General features: G+C 47.0%; 1 protein-coding gene across 3 annotated transcripts; it reads right to left on the bottom strand.

The window, feature by feature from the left end:
- Positions 1 to 541: 541 nt before the first annotated feature.
- MCM3 (minichromosome maintenance complex component 3) lies at positions 542 to 23,496 on the bottom strand. Of its 3 annotated transcripts, none has more exons than XM_069605749.1 (17): positions 23,193 to 23,496; positions 22,769 to 22,881; positions 22,288 to 22,496; positions 21,659 to 21,789; positions 15,808 to 16,046; positions 12,550 to 12,658; positions 11,913 to 12,066; positions 11,030 to 11,161; positions 10,515 to 10,723; positions 10,230 to 10,404; positions 9,653 to 9,779; positions 9,230 to 9,380; positions 5,090 to 5,230; positions 4,525 to 4,622; positions 3,753 to 3,850; positions 2,000 to 2,090; positions 542 to 1,471 (listed from the first exon to the last, which is right to left on the bottom strand). In XM_069605749.1, the coding sequence occupies exons 1-17, from the start codon at positions 23,277 to 23,279 to the stop codon at positions 1,273 to 1,275; spliced, it is 2,463 nt and encodes an 820-aa protein (XP_069461850.1). In that variant the 5' UTR covers positions 23,280 to 23,496; the 3' UTR covers positions 542 to 1,272. The 3 variants fall into 3 exon arrangements, with proteins under 3 accessions (XP_069461850.1, XP_069461851.1, XP_069461852.1); XM_069605750.1 differs by having other exon boundaries at positions 1,128 to 1,471; positions 3,753 to 3,847; positions 23,193 to 23,409; XM_069605751.1 differs by lacking the exon at positions 542 to 1,471 and having other exon boundaries at positions 3,753 to 3,852; positions 4,526 to 4,622; positions 23,193 to 23,409.
- Positions 23,497 to 24,635: the final 1,139 nt, after the last annotated feature.

Here is a 24,635-nt window from a genome sequence, read left to right as displayed (position 1 = left end):
CAGCCAACAAGAACACAACTGCAATAGTTGTTTATTTCCCACGTCAAGCTTACGACCCTCAAAGTCTGTGTGTCTTTTGCTCATGGTGTCAACTCACTGGATCATACAACTTGTCGTTTTGTCTGAGAGGGAGGGAATTTACTGCCATCGAGAGACAGAATTTGCTTAACACTAAGCCATAAGATATAGAACGTACTCTCCTTAGATTGTAAAGTCTTGAGTACAAATAATTATTATTGGAAAATAAGTTTGAGTGGGTAATCTATGCCAAGCAACAAATCAGCAACCAGATGGGGAGGAGACAAAATGAAAGCTAGCAAAATGAAAGCTAGCAATGCCCTGACAATTGAGTGGGTGTCTCACATTACCAACTGGATTTGACTGGGATTCAACCTGCAGTCTCGAAAGGAAACGAGTCTGGAGCAAAAGGCAGTGCTATTGGACCAGCACTTGGCATTCACACCTCGTCCAGTGCATAGGCGAGCTCCCAAGAACTTCGGGGGCGAGTCGGGCAGGTGACATACCAGGCAAAGCAAAATGCTCAAAGGACAATTTTTTATTGCATGTGACACTGCAAAACCAGGCTAATTTGGAACAATATGCAAAGTACATAAAAACCTCATATAAAGCAGCTTTTTTACATGCGAGGAAGCACTACTTGGATACAAAGCAAGTGTAACCACAGTAGCAATAGAAAATATTTACAATGGCTTCTTTATGTCAACTGTATTCTAACACAATGCAACATGACTTCACACTTCCATTATACTCGCACCAAACATAATAAAACTATGTTCTTATGGGCGCTTCTATTCACAAGGAAATATCACCTGTCCAGTAAGGGAACAGATGCAGTAAAGAAACGTTGCCAATCATAGTGAGTGATTGGAATAGCACGACTCTGGTTCAATAAGGAGACCCCCAAACACAGAGCGGAAGCAAACATTTCCAATTGATCACATAGGAGCTCAAGCTCAGACCTGCAAGGCCTCAAAGAAATGCAAGCTAACCAAAGTATACACTTAAAAATATAGCAAGCCCAATTGCTATGATGACCAAAAAACATGCCCAACGAGGACTTGTGTAACCTTCTATGGGTTAGTAAAGTAACAGCCCAGACCAAAAAATAAAACTGAGTGACTGCATTCTTTAAAATAGAAAAAGTACAGATTTTAAAAATGTTTGAGGGTTAAAACGCAGGCACATTTTGGATAAAGTGACAGCAGACTGCGTACGCTTTAAAAAGTTCAGCCCCATGTGATCTTAGTGGGCTCAGATCAGAAAGACAATTTCATCGGAGACCATAACGTGGTTGGCTTCTTGCATGTGGTCCAGTGCAGTCTGCACCTCCTCTTTGGAGAAGGGACTCTCGTTGTCCTTGTTAATGGCCTCCATTAGACTGCGCATGCTGATCGACTGGGCATGAGCCGTCTTAAAGGCATCCAAGAGGGAGGCTTTGAACAGCTTCAGCCTGCAGGACAGGGAAAGAGGGTGAACGGAATGAGAAATGGGTTCCAGTTTGCATGCTGCTCAAAAGCCCTGCCAGACAAGCACAAACCAACCCCCCAAACGCACACCCACAGAGCACTGTGGTCACAAGTGACTGAGCTAGCTTCATTGGGCCCCATTGCATCAACAAGGGGCCACAACTCGGTTGAACTGTACTCCAATTATGAACTGCAAAATAAAGATATACTGTCGCCATGCAGTGACCAGGTCCACAGCAGGGTTAGTAGCAAATACTCGAACACTCCGACTTTACCAAGAAGGCCACGTGACAATAAAGAGATGCAATAATGGAATTTTGCTGCACACTGCAAAGCTAGCTGACCTGTGCAGGTGACCAAAGGCCCGTTTGACCAAAGGCCCGTTTAAAAAGCAACTAACATTTCAGGTTAAATAAAAGCCTAATCGAATTGGCCCAAAGACAAATACAGGTGCCTAGGTTAGCCGGGGGTACAGACCTAAAACGACAAACACTGGAGTGCCAAGATCTCACCTGTCATCAGCCAAGGCGGTCTTTTTAGCTTCGCTTGTGTCCATTGGCTGATCAACTACGGCCTCTGGGGCTTTGGGAGTGGTCACTTTAACTGCAGAAGGGGGGAAAAGAAATCTTTAACCGTAGGCCACAGCAAAACAGTGCCAAGGAGGGATAATGTTGCAGATCAGAGTTGCACAGTTTACGAGCATTCAGTTCTCTTCCCCGTACAATTTGAAGACTAAACAGACAAAGCAGAGTAGCTCCCCACTGACCATTTAACAATGCACCGTTAGTGCATCACATGTAGAACACTGCATACTCTGAAATTCTCAATCATTTGATCTGTATCATGCAAATATAAGAGGACCACATGGATTAAGAGCAGTGTACGTATCCATCTCCACTCAGCGTAAAGGCATCAAACTTGCTTCTGTAGTATCAAAGTGTCCAACGAGTGCAAGGCCTAAAGCAGGGATGCGCCTGCTGCTACCCTGGGAGTTATGGGGGGAGCAACTTTTGGCTCCCCAGGCCAACTAATGCCTTAATGCATGCAACATTAACCGAGTGTCTGAGAATGTAAATAAAGGTCTATAGGGCCAAGAGGGTAAAGTGTGCATTTCATCTGGAAGTTGTGCAGTGCGCTGTGTACACTCTTCTGGCTCCCCAGGCCAACTAATGCCTTAATGCATGCAACATTAACCGAGTGTCTGAGAATGTAAATAAATGTCTATAGGGCCAAGAGGGTAAAGTGTGCATTTCATCTGGAAGTTGTGCAGTGCGCTGTGTACACTCTTCTGGCTCCCCAGGCAGTTGTTATCACCTTCAATATTGCAATATTGTGTGCACAGACCAAAGGGCTTACAGAAGCGAAAAATCCTAGCATCCCGATTGTACAGGTGGGTACTGAAACCAAGGCAAACACAGCATAGGTAGAAGCTTAACTGTTACATCGAAACTAAAAAGGGTTGGAATGGTTGGAGCACAGTATGAGGTCTGGTGTTAGGAAGGGGCAGCCCGCCCCACCCCTCCCACACCACCAGGCACTTTAGTGAGGCGAGATGCATTTGAAGCACTAAGATGGGCCAGGGGGGTGGAGGGGGACACCTTCCGGTTTAATAGGACCCCACTTCAGTATAATCAAATATAGTACAGCATAAGGCGCAAGCAGCATTGCTTTTTTGCATAGCTATAAGTAACCAAAAAAGGTAAAGGGAAGGCGTGTGCGGTAAATGCTGCAATGCATAGGCCCAAATTGCGAGATGAGAGAAATCTCCAGCCATGCCCGAGCTTCCATGAGGACAGCCCACACCCCCAACTGCTACAACGCCTATTCATTGTTCTAACAGTGTTGCAAAGATGTTCGACAATAATGGGCACTAGAAGGCCGGGATCACAGTCCGGTGCCTGGTGTCCATGTTCTCACACTGGCCAAAGCATCCCGTGCGACCATGAGTTATAGCCCATATAACTGACTAAAACCCAAGACCTCATGGGGTGTAAGTTGCGCAACAATCTTACTATTTTTCAATTCCATGGTGGAAGTGTCCAGGTTTACCAATGTGCTTGCCAGCTGGCTCAAATGTACCCCCAGGAGGAAATCGAATAAAACAAGAAACAAAAGAGATAGCGACCAGCTTGAAACGGGACAGAGCAGAGTCCCCAACCCTTTCTGAAAGTCAATGGTTTAAAAGCACTTCATAGCACACAAAAAACACCTGGCAGAGGAGTTTTGTGTCCCGGCATTCACAAGCCACAAATATGGCATGGTTACCTTCAGTTTCATCTTCTGCGTCACTGAACTCGTATGGGTCATGCTCACTATGCTCTCCAGATTCCTTCTCCTTGCCATCTTTGGAGCGGGCCTTCCTTCTGGCAAGAAAAGAAGAAAATTACAGCAGCTGGAATTGGATTGTCGGGAGGGGTACCATGCACATGTAATCAAAGCCCATCTGACAATTACAATTATGCAAAAGCCCAGCCTCCTCTTCCATTAAAGCAAACTGCTTGACCAAACCATGCTCCAGTCAGTCAACCAAGATGATGGTGAGCGCGGGAGGAGAAGACTACCAAGCATGCACCACATGGCACAAGCCCAGCTCTTTAGCAGACACTGCCCTGTTATGTCTTATGTGCCTCAAGCAGTCACTATCAAGTGTCAAGATCCGGTAATCGTTTCAAGGTACACTTGAACCAAGAAGGATAAATATATGGTCCACAAATTGCTCAGACCATTATGTTCCTTTCACGGCACACAAGCTTCCTTTTTTGTGCCTCCTCAGCCATCTACACCTCCCTGCCCTACTCTGCCCCGGCATCCTCTGTACATGGACATGCCCTCCAACCCCCTCATCAGAGCTTGCCATTTCCCCCTTCAGCACTCAGCCAGTCTGTTCAGCACCCCGCAAACAATTTAAATTCCCAACAAATGCACCCTTTTTGCAGATTACCCCCATAGTACCCAAATGTCCCTGCCTCCCATTACACGATTCGAACCGACTGCGTTGCAGAACTCAGTGGCTCAAAGCCTCAAAATGAATGGTCACCTTTTTTTCTTGGCCTCCTTATCTTCTTGAGTGACCTCCTCGCCTTCTGTGTCTGTGCCTTCATCTTTCTTCTTGCGCTTCTTCTCCTTCTCCAATACCTTCAAACAAAAAATAAATATAAAAATCACAGGGCACAGCCCAAGTAGCAATCCCCTCAAGACCAGAGAAGCGATGAGACAGCCGGAGAGATGCTGCATACAGTTTATGGAGACTTTTTCGAACGTCACATTTTCGAAATGTGATTTTTTCGACACCAAAATGCCGAAAAGAAAAAAAAACAAAAAAACAAAAAAAAAAGTCTGAATGTTTTTTTATTGGGGTTCCCCCAAATCCTTTAACCCTTTTTTAAAATAACGAAACAAAAACAAAAACATTCTGATTTTTTTTTCTTCGAATATCCATCTTTCACCACCTACCCAAAGCAACAGTGCACACATTTTTGCATACATGGCTTTGCATATGGAGTTTGACTTGAGGGAAATGGTGAGCAACTACCCTGCAACCAACCCCTTAAGCGTAGAATTGAACCCCCCCACTTGATACAGCATCACACAACGAAGCATACCTTTTTGAAATAGGCAAACTGCACCAGTTCCACAGCGACCTCTGCATCTTCTAGACAGATCGTCTTGCTCATTCTCGCCTTTGCATGAGCGGTAGCCAACCGGATCATAGTTTCCAAACTACGGGCAGTGACAGGAGACGTCTGGGGTGAGAAAAAGGTTAAGGTATTAGGAAACACTGTTCAAGCAGCATGAAGTGATAAACAGATACCAAGATTTAAAAGGTTATCCCACGGCAATGCGAAGGTACACAATTAAGCCACTGAAACCAATGAAGTGTACTGAGAAGGCTTACACCAATTCACACCATGCTCCTGCTGACAGTTAACGGCTAAGCTAGCATGCAAAGAGGCCAGAGCACCAACGACTGATAGAAAATATAAGGCCCCAATTCACAGTTTTCAAATGGGGTTTGGCCATTATAAAATGCTTCTGTGAATTAGGCCCTAAATGGGAAGACCCTATGCGCAAGCATCTCGCTGATCACCAGGTGCACTCCATGTGAGCAAGACTGTGGGAGGACGATCGAACAGAACTGCAGGTCCATGGCTGCCTCAAAAGGCAAATGCAGGCCACCCAAATCAAGAAATCTGGTTTCTAGTAATAGCTACCACTTTGCTACCCAGTCTGGGAAAAAGGGGTTCATAAAGGATACCAAAGGGGTTCTCATAAGAATACCAATCAATCGGTTCCCTGAAGGATATGTGGGGAAACAAATGCAAGGAAGGCAACACAGCCACCAAGACATGGATTAATTTCAAACCGACTAAAGGACTAGCTACAATTAGGTAATTTCAGTTGCCATGGTGCCAATGACTAACCAAAAGGATTCAACCTTTTTAATGTCTAGAAGAGAGCAGTATTTTGTACTAAGCAGTTGTGCAAGCATCTTTAGAAATTAGTCTGCAATGCATACAGTTTTCAAAAACTAGCAGTTGGCTTAATAAAATCTTGATTAGCAAGTACACCCATTTGATTAGCACTGTTCCACTAATATTTTTAATGCCACCAGAAGTTATTTGGATCCTAAACATTAAATTACAAATCGATACTGCATTTGGGTACTGCAAGTTATTAGTGAGACGAAGCAGGCCTTGCAAATTTTTTACAATTCCACCAGACCTGCACGTTAATTAATTTAGTTCAGCTACTCAACCAATACTTGACCCATAGCAAGGGGCGACAAAAAATAAATAAATGTCCCTTCTGTACAATGGTGCAGGTCACCACAAACCCACTTTGTTTGGCACACTGAAACCTTTGAAATAATTGCAAAAAGTAACTGTTCTAGTTTAAAACATCCCCCTTCATAAAATCTACTATGCAAGTGGGTTTTGCGAGCTCGGCCGAGTGTCTGTAAAATGTGAACGGGTAGCTACATGAAAGGACACAAAAATATATTTGATAAAAGGCTCTGAAAAGAGTGCGGGCAGCCCTCTCCCGTAGTATATCTCCCCCTGCCGGAAAGCACTCATACCCAGAGTGAAAAGGGCTAAGGTGGGGGCGGGTCGGGAAGAGGAAGCTCTGTCTCCGCACACCACTAGAACTGCTTGCCATCTTACCGTAGAACACTCACATCCTACTGGGCATTTCGCAAAGCCTTGAAAAACAGTCTCTTTGCCTAACCACTCACTGTAAGATTACGACTACCCACTGCACCAATAGGATTACCCCCTTAATCTATGTTGAAATTTTAACTTATCTGAAGCTATGTAACAAACGTGTAACTGGTTTGCAACAGTATCCTGATGCCTGAGGTTTTAGGCGCTTTACAAATGGAGAAAAGAAGAAAAAAAAAGGGAAAAGGGAAAAGTGAGCTTTGGAGGCCAACTACAGTATGTGGTATTGCAGTAGATGTGTCGATGTACAGTCTTGATGGACAATTGATCATTCTAGTTAGCCTTGTGTATTCATTATGTAAGAGGAAAGCAAGTATTAACTAGAGTAGTAGGTGTAGCAGGCAGACAATTTTAGCATTTGTTAGGAGCCAACATGGTGTAAAATATATGGCAAAAGACAAGATACAGGGTCCTACTAGGCCTTGTGACATGCGGACGTGCAAGGGGCGGGAGAAGGTATAGCCAAGTGCTTGCGAGAGCCCTGCGTAAAGAGCAGAGGGATCGCGGGGGGGGGGAGAGAGGGGACTGCTGGCTAAGTGCTAGGGCAGAAGAATCCCATGGGCGGGATGACCTGGAGCCAGTCAATGTGGCACGGGTGACATTAGCGGGTGAGAGGCAAGAAGAGAAAAGGAGGGTCCTTAGAGGATGGGAAATATGCCACGAGTACTTTGCAGTGCGTTCCACCATTAATGGTTGAAGCGCAAGGGAATAGCACAGACCATATAAAAGGAGTCCAAATGTCCTGAGAGGGAAACACACAGAGGATGTCAGCGAAGGGCAGGCCTGGATTAGAGACCAGGGGATCCTTCTTTAACAAAAAAAAAAAAAAAAAAAATAGGATAGGTGATAGCATAGAAGTTAGAGAATAGAAGGAAGATGAAAGCACCATGATGGAGCCAAGAGATGGAAGGGGGAGAGGTGGGAGAGAAACTGCACAATGCACAAACTCACCAGGCGGCCTAGCAGCAAGCCAGATACAGACAAATCAGGTACACAAGAAATAAGTCCGAACCAGTGAAAAGAGTTGTGGCAGGCAGAGGGCGAGCTTTGATCCTTTGCCAGGCTTTGTCCACTGCAGGAGACCTACAATGCAGAGACTAGTTCTGCAGTGGTTTCACTCCAAGCACAGCTGTAATGCTAAAGCGCAGCTAAGGCTGGAGCACCTAGAGCTGGGAGCACAATGCTGGATAGAGGGGAGGATGTCTAGATTTCTGGCCCAAGGGAGAAACACAATAGCAAATGCAAAACACCTAGATTCAAGTTTCCTGGATAGAGGCAATGTCAGATATGGCTAATACACTGTCGGGAAGATGCAGCGACTACAAGTTTTTTGTTAGTAATGAGAGGTGGGCAGTTCACTAAGGAGCAGTAATGGCGATGAAAAATGCCCCCACCTTGCCAGTCGCTGCTGGACGGCTGCGCAGTAGGCTCCACTGGCTAACACTGGCAAACAGTCTGGAGCTGCTACTGCAGGAGCTGCCCCTTGCCTCAGGGTCCTTGGAGCCAATTGGAAGGGTAGGCAGTGGGACAGCCGAGCAGGCTTCAGTTTTAGGGCCACTGGCCCAATCAGGAGTTGGGGTAGGCTGAAGCTCCAAAATGAGATTCAGGCCCTCTCCTAGTAGTGCTCCAGCAATCAACTTCTTAGCATACAAATGATTTCAAGACTAAGTTCTAAGCCGAAACGGATGGAGCCGTTAGTTTAACTTGATCGTTCAATTCCCTCATCTTGTGAGCGATCAGAGTGATACCGGAAGCTTGGTGCCAAAAAATGAATATCAAAGTCAAGCTGCAGGACTAGAGATTCTTGTAGTGCGTTGCAATCAACTTTGGCTGTCCTCGTTCATTAAAAAAAAAAAAATAGAAGGAGAATTGACTAAACGGTAATGAACAGTATTCAGAGACCTTCACATTAGGGGTGCTGGTACATTACTTTTTGTGGCGGTGTTTGGCTGTGGGCATGCTAAACTGCCGAGATGTCAGTTAGGGCCTCGAAGCTGGGAGGGGCATTGGAACGGATTTCCAGGCATTTAACTGGTCAAGGATGCGAGAGGATTGTACACTACTGGTTGTGCAGGAATATTAAGTGGCAGGTACCCCAAAACATGGATGTGCATCGGAGGAAGAAAGAAGTGATCTTGCGCACCCAGTCCGTCCTGGGAAAGGTACCCCCATCATTGCGCTAAGCCACTACGTTTTCTTAAAATTTGGGCAGGAGTCGAGGAGGCGTAGGTTGCTGCGGGAAGATTGGGGCTTGGGAGAAACCATGCAGTCCAGGAGATCTATTGCAATTAAGATACAAGTTCTAATGGCATTCATCATATTTAGTTTAATATCAGTTCGGTTTCTAAGCGCAGAGCCGGGATTCGAACTTCTGTTGCTCTGCGCGTCTTGCTTCCGAGACCAGCACACTCCAGCCTTAATTGCAATTAAATCAAATGTTTCAGTTCCTGCTACTCTTTAAGATTATATCGGATGGGCTCAGTTTCTTCCACAATCGCATGCAATGCTTTGCTCAATACTCACTCTGGCAAGATCTGTGCTCATCTGGTCCTGACTGCGCAGCCGAGAATACTGGTCAGCGATGTAACTGGCAGACTCCTGGGTTAGTACTGGTGTGACCATCTTTGCCACATGTATGTACTTTCTCATGAACTCCATGCTGACCACTTTACCCCTGAGGAAGAATAAACCGTTTCATAAATACATTCCATCCATGCAGCCCTGCTGTTCGGTCAAAGACAACCACTACTGGTTAAATCAAGCATTCCCACGAAGGCCATTCAGGCTATGCACTCTACTGTAGCCTTTTTGGAATTCCTAACCCAGCAAAAGGTATGTTTATTACTGGATTCAATTGTGGACTATTAAATGCATCAAGGCAAACACATATGTACGGGCAGAAGCAAACAAAGACTACACCACCAGGGAAAAGCATGTTCCGCTTACTTGCGTCGCTTGGATCCATGCAGCATATTGTCATGTTTCTCATACACCTGGAGCTCCTCTTGTTCCTCTTGAGTGGCGTTGGGGTCTTCAGTGGCCAGGATGTCCACCGTGCTGCCAAAGGGCATGGCTGGAAGAAATAAAATGGGGAGAGGGTGAAAAGTTCTGCATCAGAAAAGAAACCGATAGAGGAAAAACAGATAAGGAGGCATCCCAATCCCAAACCAGAGCACAAGGCAGACCAGCACCACATCAGATTTTTGCACTCCAGATATTTCAAGAAAATAAATCAAATCAGCACACATGCACTGCTCAACTAAGATCAAAAAGTCCAAACCCTTCCAAGCCTCACCAAAAAAGAGACTGGGCAATTTTCTCCCGCAGTCCCCCCCCCCCATGCTTGTAGAGCTCTTGCTGCGAAATTGACCACCAACCCTGTTAAATCTCTTGCCATATGCTCGCCATGTACTTGACGTGTGCCCTCAATAAATACGGTTTTTTTTAATTCATGATATTCCCTTCCGAAATCGAGTTAAAACGTATGGCAAGGCTAAGAGGTGCGGTGGCGCTGTGAACTCACCATCCCCATCTTGCTCCCCGGCAGCCCTGTAGCGGTGCATCCGCAAGACATGGTCTGAAATCTCACGGTCCTGCTCTGGGTCCATCTGGTCCAGCATAATGAAGAGCAGATCGAAACGAGACAGCAGGGAGTCCTGAAGGCCAATGTTTTCCATTGGTGTTTTGTATTGGTTATACTGCAAGAGAAGAGCGAGTGATTGGTTGACTGCAATTACTCATTGCGGGCTCTTCAGATCACTCTTCCAGGTAAACTCTGGAGGGGGGGACGACAATGTGCTAGGCTTACCCTTCCATAGACAGGATTGGCTGCAGCCAGTACACTGCAGCGGGCGTTCAGACGTGCATGGATGCCAGCCTTCGCAATGGTAACACGACCTTGTTCCATAACCTCATGGATAGCCGTGCGGTCCATGTCAGACATCTTGTCGAACTCATCTATACAGACCACTCCTCTATCAGCCAAAACCATGGCTCCAGCTTCGAGCCGGCGCTCACCTGGAGAAAAAAAAAAAAATAGTACATGATCTGTGGAGGCAGCGACTTGCGAGTATCCCTACATATTATCCCCACCAAGAATATTGCCGTGTATATGGTCGTCTGGAACGCAATAGGTGATATTTTTGGGAGCAGGGGTTGGAACCATCTTGTGTAGATCTGGTTGGCCTAACATTCTGACCAGGCCTGGACAGCAGTCAGCCAAAGTAGAAAGGCAGGCCATGGATACAGACTAATTGAGTGACAATCGGCAAACAAAAAAAGCCAGGGCTGGCATGGAGCAGCAGGAACACGGTAAGTACTTACCCGTCTCTTGGTCGGTGGTAACAGCAGCAGTGAGACCAACCCCAGATGAGCCTCTCCCAGTAGTGGTGATAGCACGGGGAGCAGTACATAGAACATAGCGAAGCAGCTGAGACTTCGCCACAGAGGGGTCCCCTAAAATATAAACCGGAAAATGAGTGCACGACTGCTGCAGGCAGCCAAAATGAAGCCCAGGCCACACAAGCAAAACTAGAACAAGTGGCTACATGCACTTCGGAGTCACAATGGGGCTCATCGTGTAAATTATCAGCTCCCGGCACATTTGGCAGATTACATCTGTCACGCCTTTGATCCATATTTCCACATGCATGGTGAATGCAGGGTGTCCTTCCAGTCCTGACACTGACAGAATGTAGGCCCTTCAAGTCCTAACATGGATTCACCTCACGCCTGCAGAGATTCAGATTTCTCAGTTTACCACAGAGCAGGCAGGGCAATACCACGTTACCTCCTATGCCCCCAAGCAAACTTCCACGTGGTGCCTGGTTTATCCCCCAATCATATTCACCCCACTACAAACACACATCGTAGAAAAATTGTACAAACAGCACAACGTGTTAATTTGAGGAAAAGGACCATGTTCGTTATGGGCATGGCTTTGCTTCCCAAGCTTACCCAGCGATTTCCTGCAACTAGCAGTGCACTGTAAGTGAGCAACTACTGTCCACCTCCTCCTTGCTCCAGAAAAAACAATCACTCAGTATATGTGTAATGATGGTGCACTGAAAGAGGACAACTAAAAAACTAAAAAAGGCACTGTTCAAGCTTCAACTAAAACAGCTACCAGAGACAACTCCTACCTTGATACCAGGAGAACATGGCACTATGTGCTACCACTTGGACATGATATGCAAGCATGTCTTACCAATCAGTAGTACATTGATGTCTCCCCGGATACGACTGCCGTTTTCCAGAACCTTCTCTACTCCTCCAAGGAGCATGCAGAGGATTGCCTTCTTAATGTACTCATGGCCATGGATGCTGGGAGCAAGGGAGCCCGAAAGTTGTTCAAAGATATCCTGAGGGTACACGAAAGGAACCATCAGTTGATGCCCATCAGCAAAAAAAGACAGTCACAAGTTCTACTCCCAAAAACACTATTGAAATGCTTTGCTGGGATTAAATGCCCACCATTAAAGGGTTCTCTTTAGAACAGCGTACAGTGAATGCTTTTAATAGAAAATACAGATGTGGCATCTGTGGGCGTGGGGGGCCCCAGCAACAAAATGTTTACTCAAAGGGATTTGGCAATAATGTTTTACTCAAACAGGGGCGGGCTCAGCATTAAATGTCTGAAACCACTGCTCCGTTGTGTGCTAGCTGAGCTCCGACCGCGTCTGGATCATTAAGCTGGGCAAGCGTGCAGATACTAGAGCCCTTGGTGCATGTTGCAGCACTTGGTTATTATTTACCACTCATCTGAGCAAATGGACACGGGCTACAAAATAATGCCACGCTACAAAAAAATGTAAAGCACAGGCCAGTTTGTTTTACGCGAATACCTTGGAGCGACTTTTGCTGAACTTTTTGATTTTGGCCACATCATCAGCAGAAAACAGAGGCTTCTCCTCTTTATTCATCTCTTTTACATGGCACGCAATCAAGATGGTCCTAGGGGAGGAAAGGAAGACGTGTTATGCGCCAGCACAGACCCAGCATTTGCCCCATGAGATGTAGCCATCACTCAAACAAGCAACAGCCCTGCATCCATGCTGCAGTCCAGACAGGAATCTAAATGACCATTGTAAATGGTATACAAAAATGTTAAGCAGCTGTACTTCTGACCACCAACAGAGCAAACACAACATAGGTGACATTGTTGGAGGATCCTTTCCTTTTCAGATCCGCCAGGTTGCCAAGAGACCATGCAAGTGGCAGTCGTGCGCAGCACACGATAGTGAAAGTGGGTCCTGCTGCTCAGTCTTCCATTTTCATTCCTCCCCACACCCGTTTTCCTTTGCCTCCCCAGAGCAGCTACACACCTGGATTTCCGCTCATGCCCCCTCCTGCCTGCCCTCAAGAAGTGGTGCGCTTGTAAAGGGTCAACAATGAGTACACACAATGGGAGTCACAAGTTTAAAGTTGGCAAAACTTTGAAAGGGAGTTTAGGGGGCAGGTAAGAACCACTAACTCACCCCCATACTCTGATTCTTCTCAGGACTTGGCAGGTCGATGGAAGGTCCCCAAGGTCGCTTTTCCCACTGCCCGTCTCAGCACTTGATTCGCATGGGTTGCAAGTTCGAGCAGATCTCTGGACGGTTTCTTTAGCTGGTGCAAGGAGTCTTGGTGGAAGAGTGCAGCAAAACACGATGCAGGACCCTTCAGGACTGGGCTCAGGTCGAGATATCTGGACAGTCAAGGCAGCACAGCTATTATGCCAAGGGACTCACTCCCGCTAGGTCACCTTGGCGCTAGGACTCCAAAATTGTCTTGAAGGACAGGTGGATCCCCACCGCCTTCAACTTGACAGCAACAAGGGACTCTTGCCAGGCCTCCTTCCAACGGGTCACTTGTCTGCTCACAGGTCTCACAGCTGGACAGGGTCTTGGCTCCTTCGGTTTTTCCAGGATCTCGAGTGGGTGCAGGGGTCCTCTTATCCCAAAAGCCAAGTAAAAGCAGAAACTCCCACTAGCCAGTAGCAATAGCCCCCACACACACCCCAGCAATCGTCCAATCAGGACCACTGACGGGAACACACACACACAAACCAAATTTGTGGATTGGGACCAGACAGTCCCAGCCCACACACATAGCCCTCGAGTAGCCGCCAAAAGTCTCCGCTTTCAAAGTCTCTGCTTTCCCGGTCACTGGAAGTCCATATAAGGATTTTCCTGGCCTTGCAGGCCTGGAAGGCAGCTATAAGACAAAATGGCCACGGACAAGTGAAAAACCTTGCGGCATGGCCATGTTTGATCACTAGTCACAAATTGTACCAACAGCTAAGCAAAAGACAGTGTAGTGTAAAAGCTTGTTAGGTAAGATTTTCATAGCAATGATAAATCTTCCTGACCCGAGTCAACCCCAGAACTTTTTTGCTGGACTGGTGATATTTCTCCCTATACCGCAGGGAGTGGTAATCTTTTTTTTCCACACTTAAGATCTTTTACTCTTTATGGGCACCATGTTTTAGCTCCCCGTCTTGTAAAAGTTATCCTCTGACAACTTTTGCCAATAAGTGCCTATTGTTGCTGGATTGCCCCAGGGGCGCCTCTTTTAAACTTTCTCAGGCTAGCCTTGCGAGAACTACAGTTCCTGTGGGCAGAAAGGATCTTTTGACCCTTTTTCATGTTATAAGGTGAAACCATCATGTTATAAGGTGAAACCAGCACACCCCACCTTATGTGGAACGCTAGGGAGAGAGAGGATACATTGGAACAATTCTGTTACAGGGACAAACTCACCTTCAATGGCTGGGGCAGCGATACCTTTTATTAATTCAGTGCATCTTTACTGCAGGCCGTTTGCACAGCCCTGGTGATAATGGTACCAATGGCTGCTCATTTTACCAAAACGAGCCAGATAGCCAGTTTTTCCATTTTAGTGTTCCTAGTCCTTTCTGGTTCCTTCCACCGACACGCAGGGCGGGAAATTCCTTTGTGCGATTTTTATCTTGAGGAGTCCTGTGGACTCCCCGCCCAGGCTCCAGAGAGCAGACAGGAAAGTATGAGATTCCAGTACCAACTGGAAGGCTGGCTGTCCTGAAAGAAATGCCGTCCCCACTCACTTCCCCAAGTTTGAATGTTGTATGGCTGTGGTTTACGCAACCAAGTCATATTCCTAACAGCGCCTCAATGCCCCCGGGCTGTGAGAGTGCTTTACAGATGCAAATAAAAATTGTCCGCAACTGGGTCTTGCTTACCCTGAATTGCTGTTAACGAATGCAGGCTAAGTCTGCACCAGGTTTTACCTACCTAGAATAACTGAGTCATTCACATGTGTAACACCGGGTTGTGCTTTTCCCTGGTCCGTCAAGGTTTACACCTGCCTTTAAGTTGCTTATAGCTCCTGTAAAACGTGTATAGGTTTCACTTACCTGGAATATAAATGTGTTACCCTAAAATGCTCCCCATAGTCGGAACTGAAAAGCAACAGTAATTTAATATTACACCTCATGGTCCAACTCCCTTAGAATAACCTGAATCAGAGTTAAAGGCTTATACTGTTCCTAGAATCTATGGCTAGATCAGAAAAGTATATTGTCCTATTGATATTACCATGCGATTTCTTGCTGAGCGTCACGGTAAAACTGATACCCTTATATTACTGATGGCAATCTAAATGTAACCATTGGTTTTGATTTCCTAGAACTCCAGTTGGATGCTCCAAATTAGGTTATATGCTTTGGTCCGTGTCTGTGCAGCTTCAAGCATAGTGCTGTGTTTTTACAAGTGTGGAGATTATATTTATGAAGGGGCAGTACGTTTCTCCCCGCCCCAAAGATTTATCTGTGCCTATTTTCATTTAAATAAACAATTGTTTTACAATACTTATTACAATTTAATTTGTACCGATTCTACAGCCCCCTCTTCTAAAATAAGTATGGCTGCTGTCTACGCTACCATGAACTCAGGCGGTACAGCCAATGGAGTTGTGTACTTCTACTTCAGTTGAATGCCCTTAGTTAGACTTCAGAAAAACTGTCCTAGCAAAGCTTACTTCACTAAAAAACAGTAGGTCAGATAAAGTTTTGGGGCTCCATTAAAATGGAAGGAAATTTGCAGTATAGAGAAATCTTCCCTAAAAGCAGAAAATGTGCATACCTGAAAGTTCCAGAGGTGTAGCCACCTTTCTTTGCAGGCAAGCATCGGTATGTCCCAATGACTTGTACCCGGTCTCCAGGTTTCACCAAGTCCACAAGGTCATCATCCAGAATGATGTCGACGGAGCGAGGTAACTGGCCTGCAGGTGCCTTCTCCGGCATCTCCTGGATGGTGATGGTTTGATGATCCTTGTAGGTGGACAGACCAAATTCAGTCTCCAGGGGGTTGTTTTCTTCATCCTATAGCAAATGAAAAAGCAAAGAAATGTTTTTTGTAGAAGCAAGCGTTAAGCAGTACCCATGCCGAATTAGGCAAGAGCATACTTCCTGATGTAGGCCTAGTAGGTACCGGGGCACAGTTTTGCAACACAAACAACCACCTCTCCTTATAAAGTGACGTCCCTTATTGGGGTCTGTTACTGTAGGTATGATGGTATTGGAAAAGACTAATAGTCAAGTAGTTATACGCACAGTTGTATGTATAAACTATATTTTAGACAAATCGATATAAAAATACCCCAGAATGCACTTGAACCACATCAAGTTACGTATAAAGGATAAGACGTAACCAGTGATCGAAGAGTATGAAAAGAAGTAGTGGAACCATGTTCCATGCTGGCCTGCACCCACTCCCCACCAACATCATCACCACGCCCCCTCCCACACACAATACAAACCCCTAAACATATGCACCCTGCTGTTTAAAGGGAACGTTCAGTGCAGTGAAAGTTTCAACTTATTCCTACGCTTTTAAAATGAAACCATTCTGGAACGGTAAAGTTAAAAAGTAGAGGAGCACCGCTCTCAACCGCTCCCTTCGACTTCTGGACACAAGATTACTTAGCCCTGAACCAATGCGTGCATTACTATAAGACTCCCTGTAACGAGTTGTAGTTAAGACAGCAGAACCACCCCCCCCCCACCCCCCAACTTCAAAACCGCCAAAAACTGTTCTCTGTGGGCCATCTCTATGCAGGGCATTACCTATATCTTTATGGAGGGGTCCAAATGGGTGGAGAATTCCAGTAGCCTAACCTGCCAGGCACAAAGGAAAAGAATACCTAACCGGAGGCTCGACACATTTGTGGGTTTGCTGGGAGATAACCCGGACAATTCCCTCAAGAAAGCTTCTGCAAAACCTCCACGAGGAGAATCCCCAGATCTCACATCCATAGAGTGCAGACATCTGGGGTTTCGCCTCCAACACGAACCTTCACCAATATCTAGGATAAAAAAAACAAAGTAGCACCCTATAACCTGGTGCTTGCCCATCTTTATATGTGTGCCACAACTGCCATTAGTTGTATTTTAGGTACCTACACTTTTGAATCTAGTTGCATTTTAGATACTTCAGATTTGCTGAACCCAAGATTCACATTCCCCTAGGTACTACTCACATTGTTGAATCCAGTATCCTGACGAGTTGCATTTTAGGTACTGTTCATATTGTTGAATCTCTTATAGCGCTGTGCCTTACTGTGACTCAGATGGGGAGCAGGTGCAAGTGGATCTAGGTCACCTGGACTAAGGCCCACCCACCTGGTGCCTTCCTGCTTGCCACATTTTCCCCTACTTAAGGAGCCCTCCAGCCTCTTTTCCTTTGCAGATGGGGAGTAGGTGCATGTGGATCTAGGTCACCTGGCCTAAGCACCACCCACCTTCTTAGCCCTGCCTCTTCTTCCTTCCTGCTCAATTATTAGATCAAAGACGTCTCTTGCCCAGGAGTCCTAAGCAAAAGGCAGACAAAGAAAAGGGCAATTCCTGTTCGGACCAGGAGGACCCAGGGCCCGTCCCCCTGCTCAGACAGCAGGTAAGTATGCACCAACATGTTACTCCTTCTGTCCCCACAGGCCATCCCCACCCCCTTTGCCCCCCCCGCGAAGTTCCCTCCTTGTGCCCCCACTATTCTCGCACACAGGTGTTGCCTATTTTGCTTGATTCTACCCTGCTCCCCTCTGAACCCCCTCAAGCCTACTTCTGCAGGAGTCTGTCCTGAAAAATTCTGGTTTCACCATCACGTGGCCAATGCTGGATTTGACTTTTATGGACTTCATTCACTGTGTGTCACCCTTTCTCAACTCATGCTGGACTTCCCTTGCATCTTGTACTCATGGTGGCCCTGAATCATGCTGTTCCCCATCTTCATCCTGTATCCTGGCTTGCAACATTGTGTTATTACCGACTTCTGCAATTGTATTCACTCTTCCCTCTTGTTTCTCCACTCTTTGGCTAACTCTGTTCTCTCCTCCTTTCCCTTCTCCTATCCCCTCCCATTACTTTCTTCTATGCACTTACTATCAGAATTGTCCCTGGACCTAGTATGATAGCAAACTCATCAGTCTCCTCCCCCCTCCAGCACTATCTGAAATGTCGTCAGGCAGAGTACGATAATACCATATCCTTACTGTTCACGGCATGTGAGAATGTCATTGTATTTTCCCTCCCTTGCCTTGAAGCGCTTTTGAAACACGTGGTGTATATGCGCTGTAACCATCATATCTTATTTCAAGCTGCTCAAAAATGTACCGACCACTGTGCATCCTTCAGCCCTCTCACACACTTAACCCCAACCCCTACCATTATGTGAACTACCACTGAACCCCCAGACATCTCCTCTACCATGCCACACATCCCAGAACAGAACCACACGCTAGCAGAAACCAGGCGTGCCATGATATACGCACACCACTCGCCCCCTCCACAACACTTCCCTCACTTCACCCCCTCCCCATTTTACCTAATGCACATTTCCCATCCCCAAGTGTAGCCTTACTCCGCTATCAGTCCCTCAACACCTCCCTAAACTCAAAGTACTGCCACAGCAGGAAATGCACACCCCACCCTCTCCGCTGCTGCCACATAGTCCCCCCCATACACCACGTGGTCCTCCAACTCCAAACATGTCCAATCCCCCTTTTTCCACCAAACTTTCCTGCAGCACAAGCACACTCCACAGAGCTTAATCTCCCCCTTCCTCCACATCCCTCGCCTACCTCACCAGCTCACCTTCCCCCCCCAATCATACACAATCGCCGCCTACCAACAGACTTCAACTCCCACTTCAAGATCTTTTCCTGCTCGAACACTCTTCCCCCAACAGCAGCCCCAGACCTTCGCCTGCCTACCATCGCCCCCTCCCAGCCTCTCCCTTGGGGACTCAAAGTGTGCACCCCACACTCCTAGTAACAACCCTCCTCCCCGCTCTCCAGAAGCACGCCGAGCAACGCCAAATCTGTTTCCACAAAACGAACACATCTTTGACTTAATCGGATGAAAACCTAGACATGAATCCCGACGGCTTACAAGCCTATTGCACACATGACTTTCCCCTCCGGCTACCTCCTGATAATGCAATACAGGCCCAGTAGAGCAGGAGGGCAAGACATGCTGCACAACACCACCTCAAAGCCCTACACTCCGTACAACAACCATGCAACACTGACACTGAATCTCTACTAGTGAAATTCCAATTATTTCCCTCCCATCGCCCACAATATTCTCCTCTACAGAAACCTCCCCACCCCCAGGCTACAACAAACCGCGCACACTCTGAGCGATTCCCATCAGCCATCCTGACGCACACCAGTCTATCACCATAATAGGAAATCTGGTTTGATACTCCCTCTAAACCTACGGCCAACCACTCAACATTCAGCTGTACCGACTCACACCCCCCCATCCCTTTACTTTCACCATCAACTTCCCCCTTGCCGTGACCATTTCTCCCTCCACACACCGCTGTACCTCTGAAACCAGATCATTGCAAATCCCGACCTGGTTGTCCCCCCTCCTACTCTCCCTCCATGAAGGACCTCTTTCAATCGACCTTTTCGACCGATAGGGTTTCCAACGCCCTCATCCAGATAGCAGGCCTTAAAACCAAGTGACCCAAAAGCCCAACCAGTCTCCTCGAAACAAAGCAGTCTACGCCAGCGTGACTAGGTCGTACAGGACGGAAAAATCAGGAAAGCCACAGGTTCTTCTATGTAAACAGAATAGCCAACTTCAGTAATGCTAGCGGGAAAATACACAAGATCATCACAGAATTCTTACTGGGTCCACCCCTCCCAACTCATTTATAAAACACCCAAACTAGCCACCTCCTCTCCCCACACCGCCCCTTTTTTCCTCGTTCCCTGGTCTCGTCCACCACCCAATCCCATATTCCTCCACAGCCAACCCCCCCCCACATGCATCCCTAAAACTTCCCAAAGCAGCCCTCCGGCTCCCCTGGAGATGCTCGTCCGCCCTCACTCCTTAAGACCAGCCCATCCTCAACTTGTGCATGCAGCACCGCCAGACTCACCATCAACATTACAGACACCTTCCCAGAGGCCTTCAAAATCTCCCACGTCAAGCCCCTCCCTATCTCAAAAACCCACTTAATAGCCAAACTTTTAGACCGCACTGCATACACGGCCTCCTCGACCCTGCCCAATCAGGATCCCGACCTCTGGGGGGGGAATGGAAACTTCCCTCCTCTCCACCTAGGATGACATGAAAAGAACACACCCAGAAGGATGTGTTACACTTATCCTCCCAGACCCCTCCGATGCTTTTGAAACCATTGACCACGCCATCCGGACTGCACTCCGTAGGCATCAGGGTCACCGCCCATCAGTCGATTTCCCCCCTCAATCGCTCACAAATCATGATCTTCTCTTATCCCCCTCTGCTTCGACCTGTCTCCTTGGGTTCCCTCAGGAAGCTTAGTCACACCTCACCCATGCTCGTAACCGTACCCCTACCACAACTATGCTGATACTTGGGATCATTTTCAAGATTCCCAAGACACCTGGTTCACCCTGGCCTGGCCTCTCTGAAACAGACTACCCGATGACAACCAACAACCCAACCCTGGATAAACTGAAGCCTAATCTGTGGTAAAAACATCTCTTCCCCCAACCCACCCTCCCTAGGAGCCCCACCCATAGCATTGGTCTCAGTAAAGAACCTGGGATGCACCTTGGTTGGACACAACCCGCTCTTGCCAATTCGACCTACGCATTCTCATGTGAATTTCCCACCGCTCACCTGCACTCACAGGCTCAGCAATCCTTGCAATCGTCCTCTCAGCCCCTACCCCCACTACACTAGGGCCCCACTGCTGCCCATCCTTCAAAGCCGCACCTTCCACAAGACAATGCCAGAATTGCTGCAACAGAAGCTCACACGCAACTGACACATAAGAAACCTCAGATATAGGTGCAGAGACCCCACCCCCTCAATTCTACTAGAATACGAGGATCCACATTCTCCTTCCAAGCGCCCACTCTGAACATCAGATGCAAACTTCTTCAGTACGGCCCTCAAAACCTGGTTGCTCCCTCCAGCAACTTCAAGATGTCACTGACAATAATTTAAAACATTATCCATTACGCAACACTGTGTCCATAAAGATGCACCCCTGTACCTCAATGACACCTGCTTGCTAACCCCCATCTTGCTGTTCATCCCATGCTTCAAGAAAAAAGTGGAGTCGGCTTCTTAACGGCTCAAAATGGCCATCTTAACGGCTCCCATACTGTTGCTCGGCCCGCACACATCCGTAATGAACAATCGTTCCCAGCTTTTCAAAAAACTGCCACAAAACCTGGCCGTTTGACGAATACGTCTTAACTGTTCATTTGTAGTACCCTGTCTTGAATTGCTTTCTCACCCTTAGGCTGTACCAACGCTGCGATACCCTCTGGGGTCTGGGCGTTGTCAAAAATGTAAAAATAACTATTAGTCTCTTCCCACACCACCTTCTGAGTAGCCAGACATCAGTAAAGCCTGCGAGTTTGTAACATCTTAAACTTAGAGGACCGCCTGGGCACTTGACAGCTATAATTCACAGCCAACCCACTCACCTTGGTCGGATACACTGCAGTGGAAGGGTAAGCATCCAGACTCGTCATATCTTTGTATTGCCGCTCAATCGTCTTCTTGGTATTAGGGCAGTAGTGAACACTGCGTACAACTTTGGGACGCACCAGAGAACCTAAAAAGAACACAAGGTTAACTCGAGAGAACCACAGCAGGCCACGCTCCTTGTGTGTGCATGCTGAAAGTTTGAATATTCCCCTCTACGATGTGGACGAGCGATTTAGCAAGAACCTAGGATTCAAAACTAATCTAGCACCATTTTACAGGTTAGATGAATAGCCTCTGCACTCAGGAGCTCCCCCAAAAGGAGTGTGGGGGACGAGGAAGGGACACATAAGAAGCTACCCACCAACCTTAGAGAACCAAGAACGTTGCATTGGAGTCGAGATCAAACAATCCCGTTTAGAGGGTCGGTTTATGTTGTCGGGGCAAACTCGGCGGCAAAGCCAGATTGACTTTAGAGGCAAGCCGAAATTAGAGATGCATAAATGCAAGGCTATGGCGGCAATAAAACTACTGCTCATCCTCCTAAGTAGTCTGTAGCGCAAGAATCATAGGCAACTGAGAGCAAGGGGATGAAACAGAAAAATGATAGCATTTCCACCTTACTTACATTTGGTTACAATCCCTTCTACACAGACGACACAGCTAAGGAAGCGTGAAGTTAAAGTGCGGGGGGTGACGTGCTTGGAGCCAAAGCTGCCCTCCAGCCCAACATAAAACTCCTCATACTGCTTGGCATACGTAGCATCAATGGACGAAACAAATTCTTTGAGTGCCAGTTGGAAAGCAATGAGCTCTGCAAATGCGTTGTTCACAAGGCTGCAGAGGGGAGAGAAAAAACAGGACACCATGTTAAAAAAAGCAACGTGTTAATACCAACAGGGAAAGGCCAGCAAGTAACGTCCGACTTGCCAAGTATCACACTCGTATGCGCACCAACCATTCCAACTAGCGGTTCGAAATCGATGAGCAGGCGCTACCACGGGGGTGGGAGGGTACCAGAAATTGCTACTTTAACTATTCCCCACCCACCCCTCATCCAGTGTTTAAATGTGTCCTAGTTCTTCCCCACCTGTATCCGATTTACTTACAGATTTGCACGAGTTTCGTTCTTTCTTCGGAGGTCGTTTACGTTCACGATGAGGCGAAATCGATTGTCGCTGATCATATCACGCACTTTGCTCTGGTAGATCCCCTGATCTTCCTGCAAAGCAACAAAACAGGGCTAGTGAGTCCCAGCTTATCTGAATGCGCCCGAAGGAGCATGCAGAGTTGGACGGGGGAAGGACCGACTTGTTTTGGTTGCGCAAAATTCAATATGTGGATGGGTGTTGCGGCGCATTATCGATTCAAAATCAGCACAAAAATACCGAGTTCTGCGATCGCAATAGAACAAGACAGTAGTAATAATAATAATAGACACAGATTGCCCTGCCAGCTGAGATCCGGCCACTTTCCGCGTGGCACCGCTTGCCCTCTCTCTTTGTCGGGCGTATTTGCCCAGCAGAGACTCACCTCGTCGTCCAGGAAATCCAGATAGTCGCGCTGAGCCTCCCGCATCTCCCTATCGTCCACCAGGTCGGTCTGTGGCGCGGCAGCCATGGCGACAGATGTTACGGGCTCAGCTGCAAAGAATGGCAGGTGGTGGTGTAAACTTAGGGGGCTTTCTCGGAGAATTTACGCTGCTGTTCCTAGCGCACTGAACCTCCGAGTTCCTCTGCTACAGTGGCGCGAAAACTTGCCCGCGTTCCCGCCACCAGAGGTCACGAACCCCTGAAGCCAGATTCTTGCACCGAGATTGGCTGAGCGAGCCAGAAAACGCGAGATTGGTTGGTGGACACAACTACAGAAGAGTAACAGCCAATCCTAAACGAAGAGGCCGGCAGCGGGAGGAATCAGCGCCCATTTTGCAAAGAGCTTTCGGAATGTTTTAATGCACGGGATGTAAACACAAGGCGGCCATCTTAGAATAGGTGGACATATTGAAGTGGCGTGCAGCCGTCTTCGTGAACATTACTTAAAAACATGTACTTAATCGACCAGGATGTGTTTGTGATTTTCTTCTTCACACCGGCATTTATTATTGACAAAGTAGGCTGCATGTCAATTGTGTTTTCATAGTGAGATATCAATATTGTCAGAGCCAAAGAAAGTGAACAGACAAGTTTTGAAGTCTTTAAAATGATACAATAATAAATTGTATTTTGGTTGTATTAAGTTTTAAGTGATTGAACGACGCGAGCCATCGGTTTAAAATGTCTGTCCATTAGACACAGTTGAACTACGTGTCTTTTGCCTAACGCTGATAAATAACTAGAGGGCCAACATTCTATACCTGACTGCAGAGCAAAGCGAGGAAGCCAAGGACGCCATACTGGTGGAATAGAAGCGGTGGAATTCCCAGCATTTCTTACAGAGCACATGAATGGAAACAGTTTGTTGCAGCCTGGAGAGTGATTTTGTAACAGAAATCTGGTGAAATGGACTTAATTGTTGTTAGAATTATTTTAGGAGGAAGAAAGTAAAAAAATCCAACATTTTTGATGGAAAAATCAGGAGTCTCCCGCCTAAATCGGGAGGGTCGGCATGTATGCACATGGTAACCTTCCTTCAATTAGAAGTAAACATGCAGAGAGGATGGTACAAAAAACAACTTTATTGCATCAAACGCCACATCATACCATAGCTCTCAACCGTTTGGGTTGCAAAGGCGGGTGAAACCACCAGATTTTATTTTTGGCAGGTGAGAGGCCCATTGAAACAAATGGGCTTGCAGGAGGCTTGGCGGGTGAGTCGGCTGTTTACAAGGCGGGTAACACCCGCCAAAAGCGTGTGAGTTGAGAGGTATGTCATACTGACTTCATCACATCCCGTTCCTCCCCTTCCTCCCACCTTGTGCCCGTAGGCTCCCTGCCTGCATACGTGACTCCTTTATGTGCTTCACTAGGACATTACAGC

Source organism: Ambystoma mexicanum, chromosome 4p (genome assembly GCF_040938575.1).
Source record: "Ambystoma mexicanum isolate Mex_15411 chromosome 4p, UKY_AmexF1_1, whole genome shotgun sequence".
Lineage (NCBI taxonomy): Eukaryota > Metazoa > Chordata > Amphibia > Caudata > Ambystomatidae > Ambystoma > Ambystoma mexicanum.
The sequence above is the reverse complement of the archived record's forward strand: the minus strand, read 5'-3'. Positions and strand labels throughout refer to the sequence as shown.